The 15,145-nt window shown below is 35.0% G+C and overlaps 2 protein-coding genes across 3 annotated transcripts; one reads left to right on the top strand and one right to left on the bottom strand.

The window, feature by feature from the left end:
- The first annotated feature begins 2,597 nt into the window (after window positions 1-2,597).
- Window positions 2,598-13,258, top strand: LOC120077945 (putative LRR receptor-like serine/threonine-protein kinase At1g56140). Of its 2 annotated transcripts, XM_039032078.2 has the most exons (24): window positions 2,598-3,035; window positions 3,340-3,532; window positions 4,019-4,090; window positions 4,307-4,378; window positions 4,489-4,560; window positions 5,621-5,692; window positions 6,693-6,764; window positions 6,848-6,919; window positions 7,151-7,222; window positions 7,305-7,376; window positions 7,497-7,568; window positions 7,967-8,038; window positions 8,126-8,191; window positions 8,798-8,863; window positions 8,998-9,042; window positions 9,137-9,201; window positions 9,504-9,880; window positions 10,345-10,540; window positions 10,624-10,788; window positions 10,919-11,037; window positions 11,503-11,713; window positions 11,804-12,035; window positions 12,124-12,274; window positions 12,584-13,258. In XM_039032078.2, exons 1-24 carry the CDS (start codon window positions 2,915-2,917, stop codon window positions 12,959-12,961), a joined length of 3,105 nt encoding a protein of 1,034 aa, XP_038888006.1. In that variant the 5' UTR covers window positions 2,598-2,914; the 3' UTR covers window positions 12,962-13,258. The 2 variants fall into 2 exon arrangements, with proteins under 2 accessions (XP_038888006.1, XP_090170041.1); XM_090313915.1 differs by having other exon boundaries at window positions 11,503-12,035.
- Window positions 13,259-13,816: 558 nt separating this feature from the next.
- On the bottom strand, window positions 13,817-14,681 carry LOC120077946 (uncharacterized). Its single transcript, XM_039032079.2, has one exon. The coding sequence runs from the start codon at window positions 14,559-14,561 to the stop codon at window positions 13,950-13,952; it is 612 nt and encodes a 203-aa protein (XP_038888007.1). The 5' UTR covers window positions 14,562-14,681; the 3' UTR covers window positions 13,817-13,949.
- Window positions 14,682-15,145: the final 464 nt, after the last annotated feature.

The raw sequence follows: 15,145 nt of genomic DNA, 5'->3' as shown, positions 1-15,145 counted from the left end.
CAACTCAATGGTAAAATAACCAACTCTCTCTCCCTCTAACGTTTCCCATGACTCCATCCATCAACGACCAACTCCAGCAATAACCATTGTTGGTTACTATTGTTGCCTCACATCGATAACATGGTTTGGGGATCAACTTCAACAACTAACTCCAATGAAGACCATAAATGGTGATAAATTATAATGACCATCTCTGACGTCCAACTACGACATGGCCACATGTGCGACCAAGTCCGTCGCCTATCTCTAACAACTAACTCAAATGACCAACTCAGTCGAAAAAAATAACAAAAAAAATAAAAAATCCAGTTGGTGAAATATTTTATACACAAAATTGAAATGATTAGTTTTTAGTATTTATATAGTATTTTGATAATAACGGAAGCACTTTGAGTGTATGGGCAGAGCCACGTAGGGATGGGCATGTGCCCCCTCTCAATTTATCCGTCTTTTGTATTTTTAATATAAATTATAAAGTAATATATATTAATATATATAAAACAGTTCAAGTAAAATAACAAAAATAGTGTTGGCTTGTTGGTGTTTAGTGTTGATTGGTTGGCAACATATAAGAGTTTGACTCTTACTACTTGCAACATTTTATTTTGGACATTTGTATGAGTTTTTACCCAAAACTTTCATCTCTAATGAGCTTTTAAAACCCAACTCATGTAAAGTATAATAAAGGAGGTCAAACAATGTGACATATTAAAAAGATATCGTTGATTATTTTCACATAATTTATATTTACATTACACTTTATATGTTTTTGTTTGTTTCCATGTTATTTTTATATTCATATTTACTCATATAGGATTTTAAAATTAATTTTAGAGTTCAAGCAAGAAGATTATTTGCTGTCAATCGTTTAGATATGCAAACTTAACAAGTAAGTTTTAAAATCTTCTTAGACTTTATGTTTTTATGCCTTTAAATCTATATAATAGAATATACTATTCTTATTATTAATACTTTTGTAAAGTTAATTCAAAATTAATATGGAGAGATATTAAGAAAAACAAAAATAGAGACTATAGAGGTGGTATCATCTTCAAAGAAGAAAAAAGTTTTGGATTCTAATTAATCTAGAAAAACTACCTACACATCATGATCTAAGAATCAAAGTTTATGATTATAATTCCAAAATTTCTGATTATAATCATAATATTCGAGATCAAGTTCATATAACATATTTACTAAAAGGTCCTTATCAACCTCGAAATTATATTTTTTCACTTAAGAATTTTGGTACAAAGTCAAGATGATTTAAAATAGCTTAGATAAGTGAATATTCTAATTAGTTAGAATATAACATTTTAAAGGATGCTGCATTTTGATATGTTGCTATCTATTCAAATCAAAAGTAGGTGAAAAGTCAGGATCGATTTCAAAACATGAAAACTTGTAGAGGGCAATTATAATGTAATAAATTAGTGGCCTTATATATAATTCCTAGCCCTGCCACTGTATGAGTGTATAGCAAACGAAACATACTAGTGTATAAAAATATTCTTGAGAAAATGTAACCAAACACGTGATTATTTTATTTTAATTTTTTTTTATAATTTTTTAAAAATGAAAATGACTTTTTGGAAAAAAAAATCAAAACGCCACTTTTACATATCAAAATTGAATGAAAATGGTAAAACTATATATTTTGGCACTAAGCATTTTTAAGAATACATAACTAAATATCCAAAACGAACCTAGCTCAATTGGCATGTGTATTAGTAACTATGAGATTTATGATTAAAATTCTCTTGCCCTAATTATACTAAAAAAATAACACATTAAAATGACATATAACAAATCCAAATGCCCTTCAATCTTGTTTATTTAATGCATAAAATAAAAAAAAAACTTCAACTTCAAAAGAAAAAAGAGTAAAGATCATGGAATCAAATTTTCATCAATATGTAAATATTTTCATTAATATTTACACATTTTTGTGAGATTGACATCAATGAATCAATATTTTCATTATTTCATAAAAAAAAAACATAAAAAATAAAAAATAAGTAAGCAATTGAATATGATATAATTTTCACTTAGTTTTAAAAACGTAAAATGTATATTTACTAAACTAGTTTATTTTTGAATTTTTGTTTTTATTATTTTTCCAAAAATATCTATTTACATCAGCATTGTAATGATATTTTTATGGCCATTTTTGGTAAAATTGAGACCGCTATGGAGTAGAAAAAAATGGAGAAGTGGGCCAAAGGGTTTGTTTAAGATTGGGCCATCTCTATGTACGGAGAAGACGGGGACGATCAAAAGGCAAAAAGGTGGCCGTTGGTCAGGTTGAATTCTTGTGTTTTTGACAACCGCCGGCAAAGAGCCCAGTTGGATAAAAGCAGGGGCCACGGCGACCCACTTCTGCCGCCAACCTTGAATTGTCAACGCAATCAACAACAGGTAAAACTAAATCTTTATTCTCTTTTCACACTTAACCCTCAAATCCTCACCTACTCTCTACTTTAACATTCCTTTGTTCATAATTTTATGCTCTGATTGTCAACCCCGCCCCCGCCGGCGCTTTAACGGAGCTTCCCTGCAACCCAACAATACTCGTCTATCACTGTACGCTAACGTTTATCTGTTTCAATTCAATTCGACCACATGGGCTTCCATTTTTTTATATGCTTAATTGCTTCGCCACCTGCCTCTCCCAATGCCATTTGATCATTAGTTTTATATTGACAAAGCAAGATAATGAATTCATTAATTGGGAAGTTGAATTATTCTCAATAGTCTCCCTCGTGGTCTTCCTTTTCAACGCTGTTGTGGTTTTTGCCGTCATGGTTTTGGTCAGAATATTACAATAATACGATGGCTATCCCAATATCTAGAATTTTAGGATCCCATAAAAACCAAAATATCATTTCCTCCCTCCATAATCTTGTAACGACTTATGGCGTCTTCGTCTTTAGGTTTCGTCTTTGTTCTTTGTGCTATTGCTTCCATCGTTAGCCACCTGATTGTTTTGTCTCAAGCTCAGAATTCAGCTCAACCCACCACCGATCCGGATCAAGGTTCTCTCTCTCTCTCTCTCACTCCTTTCCCACCTTTAGTGTGTTCTTAGATGAAGGCTATGTTGCTCACTTTTCTTATACTCGACCAAAAACCCACTTAGAAGCTTTCATTTTCCATACCAAAGTTTAGAAACAGTATTCAATTCAATTGAACTCTTTTGTTTTGTTCATGATTTGAGCTTTTATTTATATTCATCTTTGTGAGGATCGCCATGGAGTAGATATAGGTCTGAAGACTTTATTCAAACAACTACATTGGAATTGATTGATTATATCTTCTGAGTGTGTATGTGTGCGTGTGCAGCAAGAGCTCTGAATTCCATATTTAGACAATGGCGAATTTCGGCGCCATCAGGGGCGTGGAATATAAGCGGGAATCTGTGCAGTGGGAGGGCAATCGACACGACAACCCCCATCGATAGTAATGGAAACCTCAATCCTCTTATAAAATGTGATTGCTCAGCCAACAACGGTGCTACTTGCCTCATCACTCAACTGTATTTCTCTCTCTCTCTCTCACACTCTTTCTCTCTCTGCATCTATCACATTGTATTTGAAGAGCTGGAACACTTTAAATTAGTTTTCTTTATGATTGCCTTAAGCATTCATGTCTATATGTATGATTGTTAGGACTTGAGTTTAATTGTGGAAATCTAGAATCAAATTATTGCATAAAACTAATTTATAGGTGGGGCATCCGTTTTCAACCACTTTTTAGTGAGTCCAATTCTTTAAGTACTGATATACATGGACTGTTTAAAAATAGGATGCAGGAATTTGTATAGTATATACATATGATATCAATAATTTGGCAAGGGTCAGCCGATGGAAAATATCAGTCCTTTCAGAAAACTAATCCCGCCGTATTGGTTTTATGTTTAGCATCCAGACAAATCCGGTTGATCATAAGAGGATATAATCTAATGTTCGTTGTTTCCTTTCTTGTTCTGTTTGAAACTCATGTTATTTATATGGTTTTGCAGGCACGTTTATGCAATAAATGTTGTTGGTGTACTCCCACCAGAGCTATGGACATTAACTTCCCTCACATATCTGTATGTTTTCTTCCTTAGACATATTTATTTTTGAGTATTGCTTCATGTCTAAGGTGGAGAATTTGAATCTATATTCTCTTATAGAAAGTAGAGATGCCTTAACTGCTGACATATCCACGTATTGCCACATATATGTGTGTTTGATATTATATCAAGTGTAATGTGGAAAGTTTTACCGGTAGCACATGCAATTAAATTAAACTGATTTTTTTTCAGGAAGCTGGATCAAAATTTCTTGACAGGAACACTATCTGCATCTGTTGGTAATCTGACACAATTGCGAACCTTGTAAGGCAATTCATAACTTTTTCTATTGACCTCAGTAGACATACTAGTATATCAAAGATCAACATTAAGAAGTTTCATCCTCTTTCTAAATTTGATCAAATTATGATTAGGAGCCTGGGCATTAATGCATTATCAGGGGAACTTCCGAAGGAACTTGGATCTCTTTCTAAACTGGAAATATTGTAAGTTCTCTGTTTCTACTCAACTCTGAAAGACTTCTGAATGTCTAGCTAATCACATTTTTTTTTTTTTTTTTTTGAAAAGGAAACGAGTCTCTTTATCAATAAATTAGTGAGACAAAAGCTCAAGGTACAAGAGGATTATACAATGAGCATTAAGACTAAGGATCAACGAATACACCCGAACATCTCAACTAGGTTGACACCCCCATAGCGCCCTCATCATATCCTACAAACTAACACAAAAATGTATTAATCAGTGGCTAACAAGAATCGACATAACAAGACCTAACGATACAAGAACTAGAATAAAGAAAAACAAAGATGTGAAAAGAAACCAATAAAGAGCAGCTGAAACAATGGACACAGAGTCTGCAATTAAGCTGGAAAGATAAATGCTCGCCAATTCAGATTGAACTCTTGGATGCTGTAACTTTCAAAGCGCTTAGAAAGGATGCACTCAAAGTGCTTAGAAAGGATGCACCAAGATGAAGCGTTGCGACGGGTGATTTCAAAACGATCCAACCATCTAAGGAATTTTTCATTGAACACCCTTTGATTTCTTTCAAACCATAATTCTGCCAAAAGCGCCTTTACCGTGTTAAACCAAAGTAAATGAGAGGATTTATTAAAGCACGTCCCAACTAAGAGTTGCTTGCATTTCCTCGAAATTCTTCGCTAAACACCCAAGATAGATTGAAGATAGAAAACATATTCACCCAACACCTAACTGAATAAGGGCACGAAAAGAAGAGATGATGGGGATCTTTGCCATGCTGATGGCACAACGGACAAATGGATGGAGAAAGGCTGCTAACTTTGTATTAAATCTAAGAAACGAACATTTTCAATTTTTTTTTTTATTATATGAAATATTTTCTTTGCACCCTAAAATTCTAAATCCACTCAGATGATTATGTTTTTTTTCCCTTATTTCTGAATGGGACTTGGGAGTAATGAAACTTTCAAGAGTACAGATGCGGATCATTGGCATTATGTGTCTTGCAGCTGTTTTTATTTCATATGAACATATTTAACTGTTGCGTTTTGACTGATATTGTAGGGCATTTGGGTCCAACAATTTCTCTGGTCCCTTACCGTCAGAGCTTGGAAATCTTTCTGTGTTAAGGGAACTGTAAGCTTTTCTTTTCTTTTTCTCTCCCCTTCCCCCCCACCCCCACAAGTGCTCATAACTTGTATCTGCCATTTTAACCTATACAATTCTGTAGTCATGTGTTTTGCCCTCAGTTTTTTTATATTCAGAACCTTGATGGATGTGCCCTTCTGTAGCTCATGATTTTTGTAATTGCCAGAAATACCACGATCTTTTTTATTTTTATAACACACGAAGAAAGATGACTTGCTATTATTGATAGAAAGCTCACAGTAAAACTCACTCTTGTACAAATGATAGGAATTATATATATCATATGAAACAGTAACTATTCATTGATTTGATGAAATGGAATATAAAAGAAGATCCTACCAAGAGATAATTACAAAAGACACTTCCATTGATTAGTAAGGGTGTTACAATTATAATTACAGAAAAGAGGAGACAACTTGCTCTTAGCAATAGCTAGTAGATAAGATTTGCTCCAAGTGACAACTTGCTCCAAGGATAGGAATTTTATCCTATTTGACGTTCATCAACTTAACACTAAAAACGTTACAAGTAGAACCTCATATGTTGACTTTTTGCATACCTAAGTAGATGTTTGAGATCCAGACTTCAGTTAACGAAGAGTATAAAGTTGGAGACATAAAAGAAACAAAAGACTGAAAACTAAACCAACTTTTGTGAAAGAACAAGCTCATTAACTTAACGGTTCCCTAGCCTGGGGTTGACTCATAGTGCTTACCTATTTGTAATCATGATCATTTTACTTTAATGGTGAGTTTTTTGATGCAAGAATAAAAAATCCTAATTTGATTCTGGGTCCCTTCACCTTGTGATATGTATGACTTATGAGTTATGAGCGTGCTGAATAGTCTGAATGAATACATTTGTCCTGAATTGCAATCTTTGACTATAAATTAGGGTTTTGTTATGCTTGGTTGTGGAGATCTATCTTTACTTTGCCTTGCACTTGTTCATTATACTGATAATTTGTTAATCATGTTTGTCTTGATAGATACATTGATAGCTCTGGAGTTTCAGGTGGTATTCCTCCATCATTTTCAAGTCTAAGAAACTTGCAGACAGTGTAATCCATTTTCGGGCTTTAACTCTTCCTAACTTTATCAGCCAAGAATGCATCATTTAGACATTAAGCTCTTCTCTGAACAGATGGGCATCAGACAATGAATTCACTGGCAGAATACCTGATTTCATCGGGAATTGGACAAGGCTCACATCTTTGTAAGAAAATTATGTTAACATGTTTCTTCTTAGCTCCAAACCCCCCCTCCCCTTCTCCAAAATGGTGCCTCATGGCCTAAGCAACCGCTGAAGATTTTATTATGATGAAAATTCTCATTAAAATCCATTTTTTTTTACTGTGATACGCAAATATGAAATGTTTGTGGCTACTTGCAATTTCTAGTAAAGGTGAAGATCTGTCAGATTTATATTATCTGCTCACTTTTGTAGGAGGTTTCAAGGAAACTCTTTTACAGGTTCCATACCATCGACATTTTCAAACTTGACATCTTTGACTGAGTTGTGAGTAACTTTAACCATTTCAGGGTATTTGGTCTGTGTACTGCTTGAATCATTGCTAATGTACCATTTATAATTAATATAGGAGAATAGGTGATTTATCCAATGGGAGCTCTTCTCTAGCATTCATCACTAAAATGACATCTCTAACTATCCTGTGAGTGGGCTGCATTTTTTGTTTCATTGCTCTTATTTATTATTGTTTCTTTTTTCTTTGTTTATAAATATTTTAAATCTCCCAAACGTTTTTATAATTATAACATTCCTTTTCTTGCAGGGTGTTGAGAAATAATAATATGACTGGTTCAATTCCATCCAACATTGGAGAATTTCGTAGACTTACCCAGCTGTAAGAATTCCTCATCAATGTATAAGTGTTTAAATGAATTTGTTGCTGGTAATGAGCTAGGTTAAATTTTTTTTCTGTTACAAATAAATTTGACTCATACATATGTACGTCAGATTTTGTGAGATATTCTTGCCTCACCAAATCACCCTAGAAACAACGTTTCATGTGTTTTTTTTATAAAGAAATTCTGTTGGTGTCATTTCATCTCCAAACTGATTAACAAGTTGAGATGGGATTCATTTTGATGGTAAATTTAGGAACCTGTTGTCCTTGTTTTTTTCTTACCATTATGAAATTTAGTGCTTTTGGAGAGTTGAATCCTATTTGAAGATCAGATTTTTTTCTTAAAAGTTTGTGGTTTTGGTGATAATCTGACTTTATTCTCCTTTCTATTGTAGGGACTTGAGCTTCAACAACTTGACAGGAGAGATTCCAAGCTCACTTTTCAGTTTGAGCTCACTATCACACTTGTAACATCCAACCCTTCCTTCAATAACCATCTGACTCCCACCGTTTTTTGGTTAAATTGAAGTGTATATTCTCGGTCTTTTGTGCAGGATTCTTGGAAATAACAAGTTAAATGGGACCCTACCTACACAGAAGAGTACATCACTTGTAAATATGTGAGTTTGTCTTGCAAATGTTGATTTCAGTTATGACAATGCCCCTTACAAATGGATCTGATTTAGGAAGATTTCTTTTGATCAATTAGATGGATGATATGTCATATTCCTAGAAATGAAATTTCTCTATCTCAAAGATATATGAAAGATGCTATCTTCTTTTCTTTATGCTCCAAGGGAATGCTTTTTTTTTTTTTTACCAAACATCTCGATTACAGAGTTAGAATGTTCATATTAAGGTGTTGCGTAGGATGCGTTTCTTGGGTAATCTTAAAATACATGTTCTCTGACATTTAGGTTTTGAGAGAGTATGGTATTCATTCAGGCATACAATCATATGCTTGATTTTGCAATTTGAAAACAGTGGCAACAATTTCTCTTGGCATACTTAGATTTATTGGCTCACACACTAAAGAATCTGACTACCTGTTCAAAATGTTTAAATTCTACCTGACATGAATTATTGTGGAAAGTTTAAGCTATATTATTTAGCTTGACTTGATAAGTCCACATCTTAATGGTCATTTTTCACATTTTAATTTTGCACCTTTCTTTGGCTATTAACTTCTGTACCGAGTACTAATGCCTTTACATTTGATCTTGTAGAGACTTGTCATATAATGATTTATCAGGGAGCTTTCCTGCTTGGATCAACCAGCAAAACTTACAACTGTAAGTAATGGGCCATTTTTCTGTTCTATATCTTTTTCTTTACAATCATGAAAATTACAATAATACACTCCCTACCTACTCATGTAACATTAAGATGAAGGTTATGATATAATCTTGTTGGCTTTGATATGCAGAAATTTAGTTGCCAACAATTTCACAATTGAAAGTGGCAGTATCAGGTATTTCCATGAGTCGATTAAATATCCTTAATCTCTTACAAACACTTTATTTTCTTAAAGTTTCCTGTTTAACACATTTCTCTTTTGCTTTCAGTGGTTTGCCTTCTGGATTGAATTGTCTTCAACGCAACTTTCCTTGTAATCGAGGCCGTCCAATATGTGAGTAGAAATTACAAATAAATTATTCCTATTTGTTGTATGTTTCTCTGAGGAAGAGGAAAAACTACCTCAAGCTCACTTTTGTCCACTCCAGTTCAACTTCAAGCTGATGTAAAATCTCAAATCTTGTGATTCTAAATACCTTGTTTTCCCCTCATATATTTTCATACGAGTTTCTAAACATACTATTCTACATCTTCATAATGCTGACATTTGACATAAGGCAAGTATAAGTCAGAAGATGCCCCGTCCTACGGGTGGATATCTTTTTTCTTAACTCCTTTCTTGTATATGTATGCCAGATTCTGATTTTGGGATCAAGTGTGGAGGTCCACAGATCAGAAGTTCATCAGGGATTTTGTTTGAAAGGGAAAATGAGACTCTCGGTCCTGCTACGTACTTTGTTACTGAGTCACAAAGGTGGGCTGTTAGTAATACTGGATACTTTACTGGGACCAACAATCCTCAATACACAGCCAATACGTTGACTCAATTCCCAAACACCCTTGACACAGAACTTTTTCAGACACAACGACTATCTGCTTCATCATTGAGATACTATGGACTAGGGCTTGAGAATGGCAACTACACTGTGAACCTTCATTTTGCAGAAATAGTTTTCCCAGATTCAAATACATGGCAAAGCCGTGGGAGGCGTCTCTTTGATATATATATACAGGTTCCTTTTTATTTCTTCTTCATTTTATAATCTTGTTATGACTCTTCGTTTACCATACTTCCAGGCAGAGGCAAAAAATAAATTATTGTCCTAAATCTTGGGATACACCAACGCTTTGCCTATATTTCATCCAATATCTTAAGTTTGTCTCTAAATTTATACATACAAGTTCAGGGACCTTGTTAAAAACATGAAAATACAGGGACTAAAATTGTAATTTAATAACCATATTTTAACCTTCTGCTTTCAACTTTGAGTCTGATGGGTGTTAACAACACTTACAGTTTTGTTTATGTTTATGCAGTAAGAATAAGTGTCATCCGTCCTGTGTTTTAAATTTCATTTTATTAATATTATATTCCCATTCTGTTCTTTGATATTCCTCAACAGACTGATGCTCATTTTCCGCTGTGCCTTCATCTGTTCCTTTGTCTGAGTTCATCATCATTGGTTATTGGTTTCAGGGAAATCGTGTGTTACAGAATTTTGATATTAGGAAGGAGGCAGGTGGTTCTTTCCTTGCTGTCAGGAGGAATTTTACGGCTGAAGTTACAGAAAACTTCCTGGAAATTCATCTCTTCTGGGCGGGGAAAGGTACTTGCTGCATACCTAGTCAGGGTGCTTTTGGACCCGCTGTTTCAGCCATCAGTGCTACCCCAGGTAATTAGTAATAGTAAGTTTTGTTCTTTGTTTTGAGTCCTTGTTTTCAAGTATTTTCAATTAAGTAGTGAGTTTTTCTGCAGATTTTGTACCAACTGTCAGTAACGTACCTCCAAGCACTAAGGAGAATAGAACGGGCCTAATTGTAGGGCTCGTTGTTGGTTTAGGATCTGTTCTCTTTCTGATTATTGGTGCAGTTTTCCTTGTTGTTCAGAGAAGGAAAAGGCGTCGTGCCTATGAAGATGAAGGTAATTTCAAGGAATCTGCTTCTAAGTAGTTATTTGCTTCTGAATCTGTTGCATTCCATTTTGGCTCTGCATTCGAGGAGGTATTCTGAACCTTCTATCCATGTCTGTAACATTTATTATTATTTTGCAGAGCTCCTAGGAATAGACATTAGACCGTACACTTTTAGTTTTTCTGAACTAAGGAGTGCCACAAATGACTTTAGTTCATCCAACAAACTTGGCGAGGGAGGATTTGGACCTGTTTACAAGGTATAGTCTTTCTTTTGAATGTTCAAGGAGTGGATAGGGCTAAGCAAATGTCATTACCTTGGCTGTCTCCTGTTGTATTATTCACATCTGATTCAGTTACCTGAAGCTACCCAATAAATATCTGCAATCTTGTTTTGTGAAAAAAAGAAAAGATAATGTTGTAGATCTTGGCAATCTATAACCATTGAGGGGAAAATGCTAAGGGTGTTACACCATAACTGAAATCTATTTGTCTTAGACTGAATCAACCTTGCAGGTGAGGATTAAACGTGTCATAAGAACTAACGGTTCTTGCTTTGTAGTTCATACAATAGTGGGAAGATTATATCTTCTTCTTCTTCTTCTTCTTCTTTTTTTTTTTTTTTTTTTTTTTTTTTTTTTTTTTTTTTTTTTTTTTTTTTTTCCATTCCAAAGTATTGGTATTGCTACTATCTGCTACTATCTGAGGTTTTTTTTACCCTTTAGGGAACATTAAATGATGGAAGAGTGGTTGCTGTGAAGCAACTTTCAGTGGCATCCCACCAAGGAAAGAGCCAGTTTGTCACTGAGATCGCTACAATATCTGCAGTACAACATCGTAACCTTGTGAAATTATATGGATGTTGTATCGAGGCCGATAAAAGACTCCTTGTTTATGAGTTTCTAGAAAACAAGAGTCTTGACCAAGCATTATTTGGTAAGGAATTTAGTAAGGAAGTTCAATATCCAACTTTTTGGCTGTTGAAAACAAAGATGGTTGTATTTATGCATGGCTTTTATCTGGCAGGACAAAAACATTTGGTTATTGATTGGCCGACACGTTTTGAGATATGCGTGGGTGTAGCAAGGGGTCTCACTTACCTTCATGAGGAATCAAGACTTCGCATAGTGCACAGAGATGTTAAGGCCAGTAACATCCTGCTTGATGGTAATCTGATTCCCAAAATTTCAGATTTTGGTTTAGCCAAACTTTATGATGACAAAAAGACTCATATAAGCACCCGTGTTGCTGGGACAATGTAAGATCAATTCATTAATTAAAATTTCTGTTTTATTTTATATATTTTTTTGGTACGAGTACTAATGTTGGCCACCGTTCTGTTGCAGTGGTTATCTTGCACCTGAGTATGCCATGCGTGGCCACCTTACAGAGAAGGCCGATGTCTTTGGATTTGGTGTCGTGGCTCTTGAAATTGTTAGTGGAAGGCCAAATTCAGACCCAAGCTTGGAGCAAGACAAAATCTATCTTCTCGAATGGGTAAGAATGAATCTTTTTTCCTGTTTTATTAAGAACTTCTTTCTCACTTTGGTGCCACTTATACTTTCTCTTCCTAAGCACCCTCCCCAGGCTTATTTGATATCATATCCTTTTCCTGATCCTCCTCTTAACTTTACCTTTGATCTTAAATCCATAGTAGCCTGAACCTTGCATTTTCTCTCATAACTCAACGATGACACCAGAAATATATGCATTCTTACTCAGAAATTGGTGCATTCTTCATCTTCTCGCTTACATTCGAATTTCATTTAGAAGTTCTCTGATAAATTCCTGTTTTGCTGCTTGTAGGCATGGTACCTCCACGAAAACAACTGTGAACTTGAGATGGTGGATTCTGAATTATCAGAGTTCAGCAAGGAGGAAGTAAAAAGGGTAATTGGTGTAGCTCTTCTGTGTACTCAAACATCCCCAGCTCTTCGACCATCGATGTCCCGTGTGGTGGCAATGCTGACTGGAGACATTGAAGTGGCCGCTGTAACTTCCAAACCAGGGTACCTGACAGATTGGAAATTTGATGACATTACAAGCTTTATAGATACTCCATCAACTGAAGAACCTGATACCGGCCGTTATGCATCGACAAGTTCGAGTCTTGTTGATACAAAGCGCTCGCCAGCCAATGCTTCTGAACCAATGCTTCGTGGATTATTAGGTGAGGGTAGGTGAAGAAGCATAGTATTGACATTTCATTTTTTGGTTTCATATTTACTCAACATGCCCCCACCTCCGGCTTTGTACATATCAATACATAATGTGTGTCCTATGGAACCTCCCATTTGTGAATTATTTAAGATTTCAATTATTTTTGTGCTTGAGTTTGTATGTTGAATTGTTTGACTATTAGTCTCCCTCGTCGTACAATATAGGTTTTTTCAAAGAACTTATGTATAAGCATACTTCCAGATCTTTGGTCTCTAAACCAAGCTCTGGCTTACTATTTATTGGTCTTTTATTCTTTCTTCACCCTTTCAATATTTTATTGATTTATAGCTGGTAGTGGCGAGAAAAAGGACCAAAATGTTTTTCTTGTTTTCTAAATTGCAAATGTAAGGGGCTGGGTAGGTCAAGTATTGCCTCTAAAAACACTTGTAAGTAGCTACTACAATTTATTCTTTTGAAAAAAGAAAAAAAATCCCAAAGTTTTAAGAATATTTTCCTTTTTTATTACAACAAATATGGGATAGGAGAATTCGAACTAGGGAAAAATATATGTTAACTATTGTTAAAGCTTTGTTCATGTTGGTAAAAGTATTTTTTATTTGGCTTGGTCTCAAAATGCTACATATTTTCTTTAAGTTTTGAATCTAGTTTTCTTTTAGTATCAAATTTTAAAAGTTATACACTTTTACCTCTAAATCACTTTTGGTCCTTTGCATGAACTTTCACCATCGATTAATTTAACATATCAATGGTGTAGTGTGTTCCAAGTTCCAAGCTGATTTGTGCAGTTGGTGCGTTCCAATTTGAGGAAGTGGAGAAGAGTTAATGCAGCAAGGATGAAATGGTGGAAGTAAATAGTAATAACAAGAAAAGAACCATTTTTGGAAAGAACGTAAAATTGTTATCCAAATAATACCACCAAAGCAACAAAATAAAAGTGCAGATCAGAGGAATCTGCAGTGAAACAATAACCAATCTCCAAATCCCTCTTTAATTAGTTGTTACATAGAACAACCCTAATAATCCCAAGAAACATACAAGAAACAAAGAAGAAAAACAGAGTGATGAAATCCCTTGAAGACCATTTTCTCACAGCCTTAGCTTCAACCCTCAGGCTCTTTGCCCTCCTCAGCGCATCCACCTCCTTCAGCAAATCAAATTCAATCCCTTTCCTTTTCAATTCATCCACACACTTTGACAGCAAATTCCTGTCTTCCTTTTCCCTTTCCAGCAATTTCTCCAAATGGGCTTCAACATCCGTCTTGTATCTCACTGCCCAAATGATGCCCAGAGAAAACAAGAGAGAACAGAGCGACGGTATCCATGATCTCTTGCAGGCTACGCCATGGAAATCCTTGGTCGACGCATTGAAGAGGAGGAGTATGGCTGTGGAATGGAAGACGAAGAAGAAGATGTGAAGCATTGTGATTTCTCTTCTCACAGAGTCGATTTGGGTTTCTTTCAGTGAAATTCTGCCGAAGATTAGTTCTTCTTCCTTCAGCCATTGCTTGAGAAGAAGTTTGTGGGTTGGGGTTTCTGCAATTTGGTGAAGTGGGTGTGAAGGCTTTGGTTCCATGATCGATAAGGCTTTGTTGTTATCATCCATGGAAATGACTTACAAAACAGAGAGTTAAAGAAGAAGAAGCACAAAATAGAAAGAAGAATGATGCAACAGGGAGGATGAAATTGGAGGTTTTTGAAAGGAGGCTCTCTGCTTCTTTCATTTGCTTTTTTTCAAATAATTGTAACGGTCGGATCTGGAAAAGCTTTGAATTTCGTTTTTCCTTAAATGCCCCTACCCCTTTCCATTCAACAATGGGCGCGTGCGCGTCTGTGCTTCACGCCACCGCCATCACAACGGCCAAGGGAACCCAAGCCCTAAGTTTCTTTACAAATCTCCGATTTGTCCTTGCACATCAATTATCTAATTTTTTTAAAAAAATTTTGGTTAAATTACAAAAACCACTCCTAAAATACGACAATAGTTGCAATTATACCATCAAATTTGTAATTGTAAAAGTTGAATCCTCAAACTATATAAGTGTTAAAATTGGACTCTAAAATTTACATAATTATAGAAATTATAACGAATTTTGTAAGTTTGAGGATTCGATTTTATCATTTAGGGATCAAATTTCTACAACTATGGAAAGTTTGAGGGTCCAATTTTGACACTTGTAGAAATTTGAG

The sequence above is a fragment of the Benincasa hispida genome, chromosome 5 (assembly GCF_027475165.1).
Source record: "Benincasa hispida cultivar pf3 chromosome 5, pf3_genome.v1.1, whole genome shotgun sequence".
Lineage (NCBI taxonomy): Eukaryota > Viridiplantae > Streptophyta > Magnoliopsida > Cucurbitales > Cucurbitaceae > Benincasa > Benincasa hispida.
This window is presented reverse-complemented; position numbering and strand designations above follow the sequence as displayed.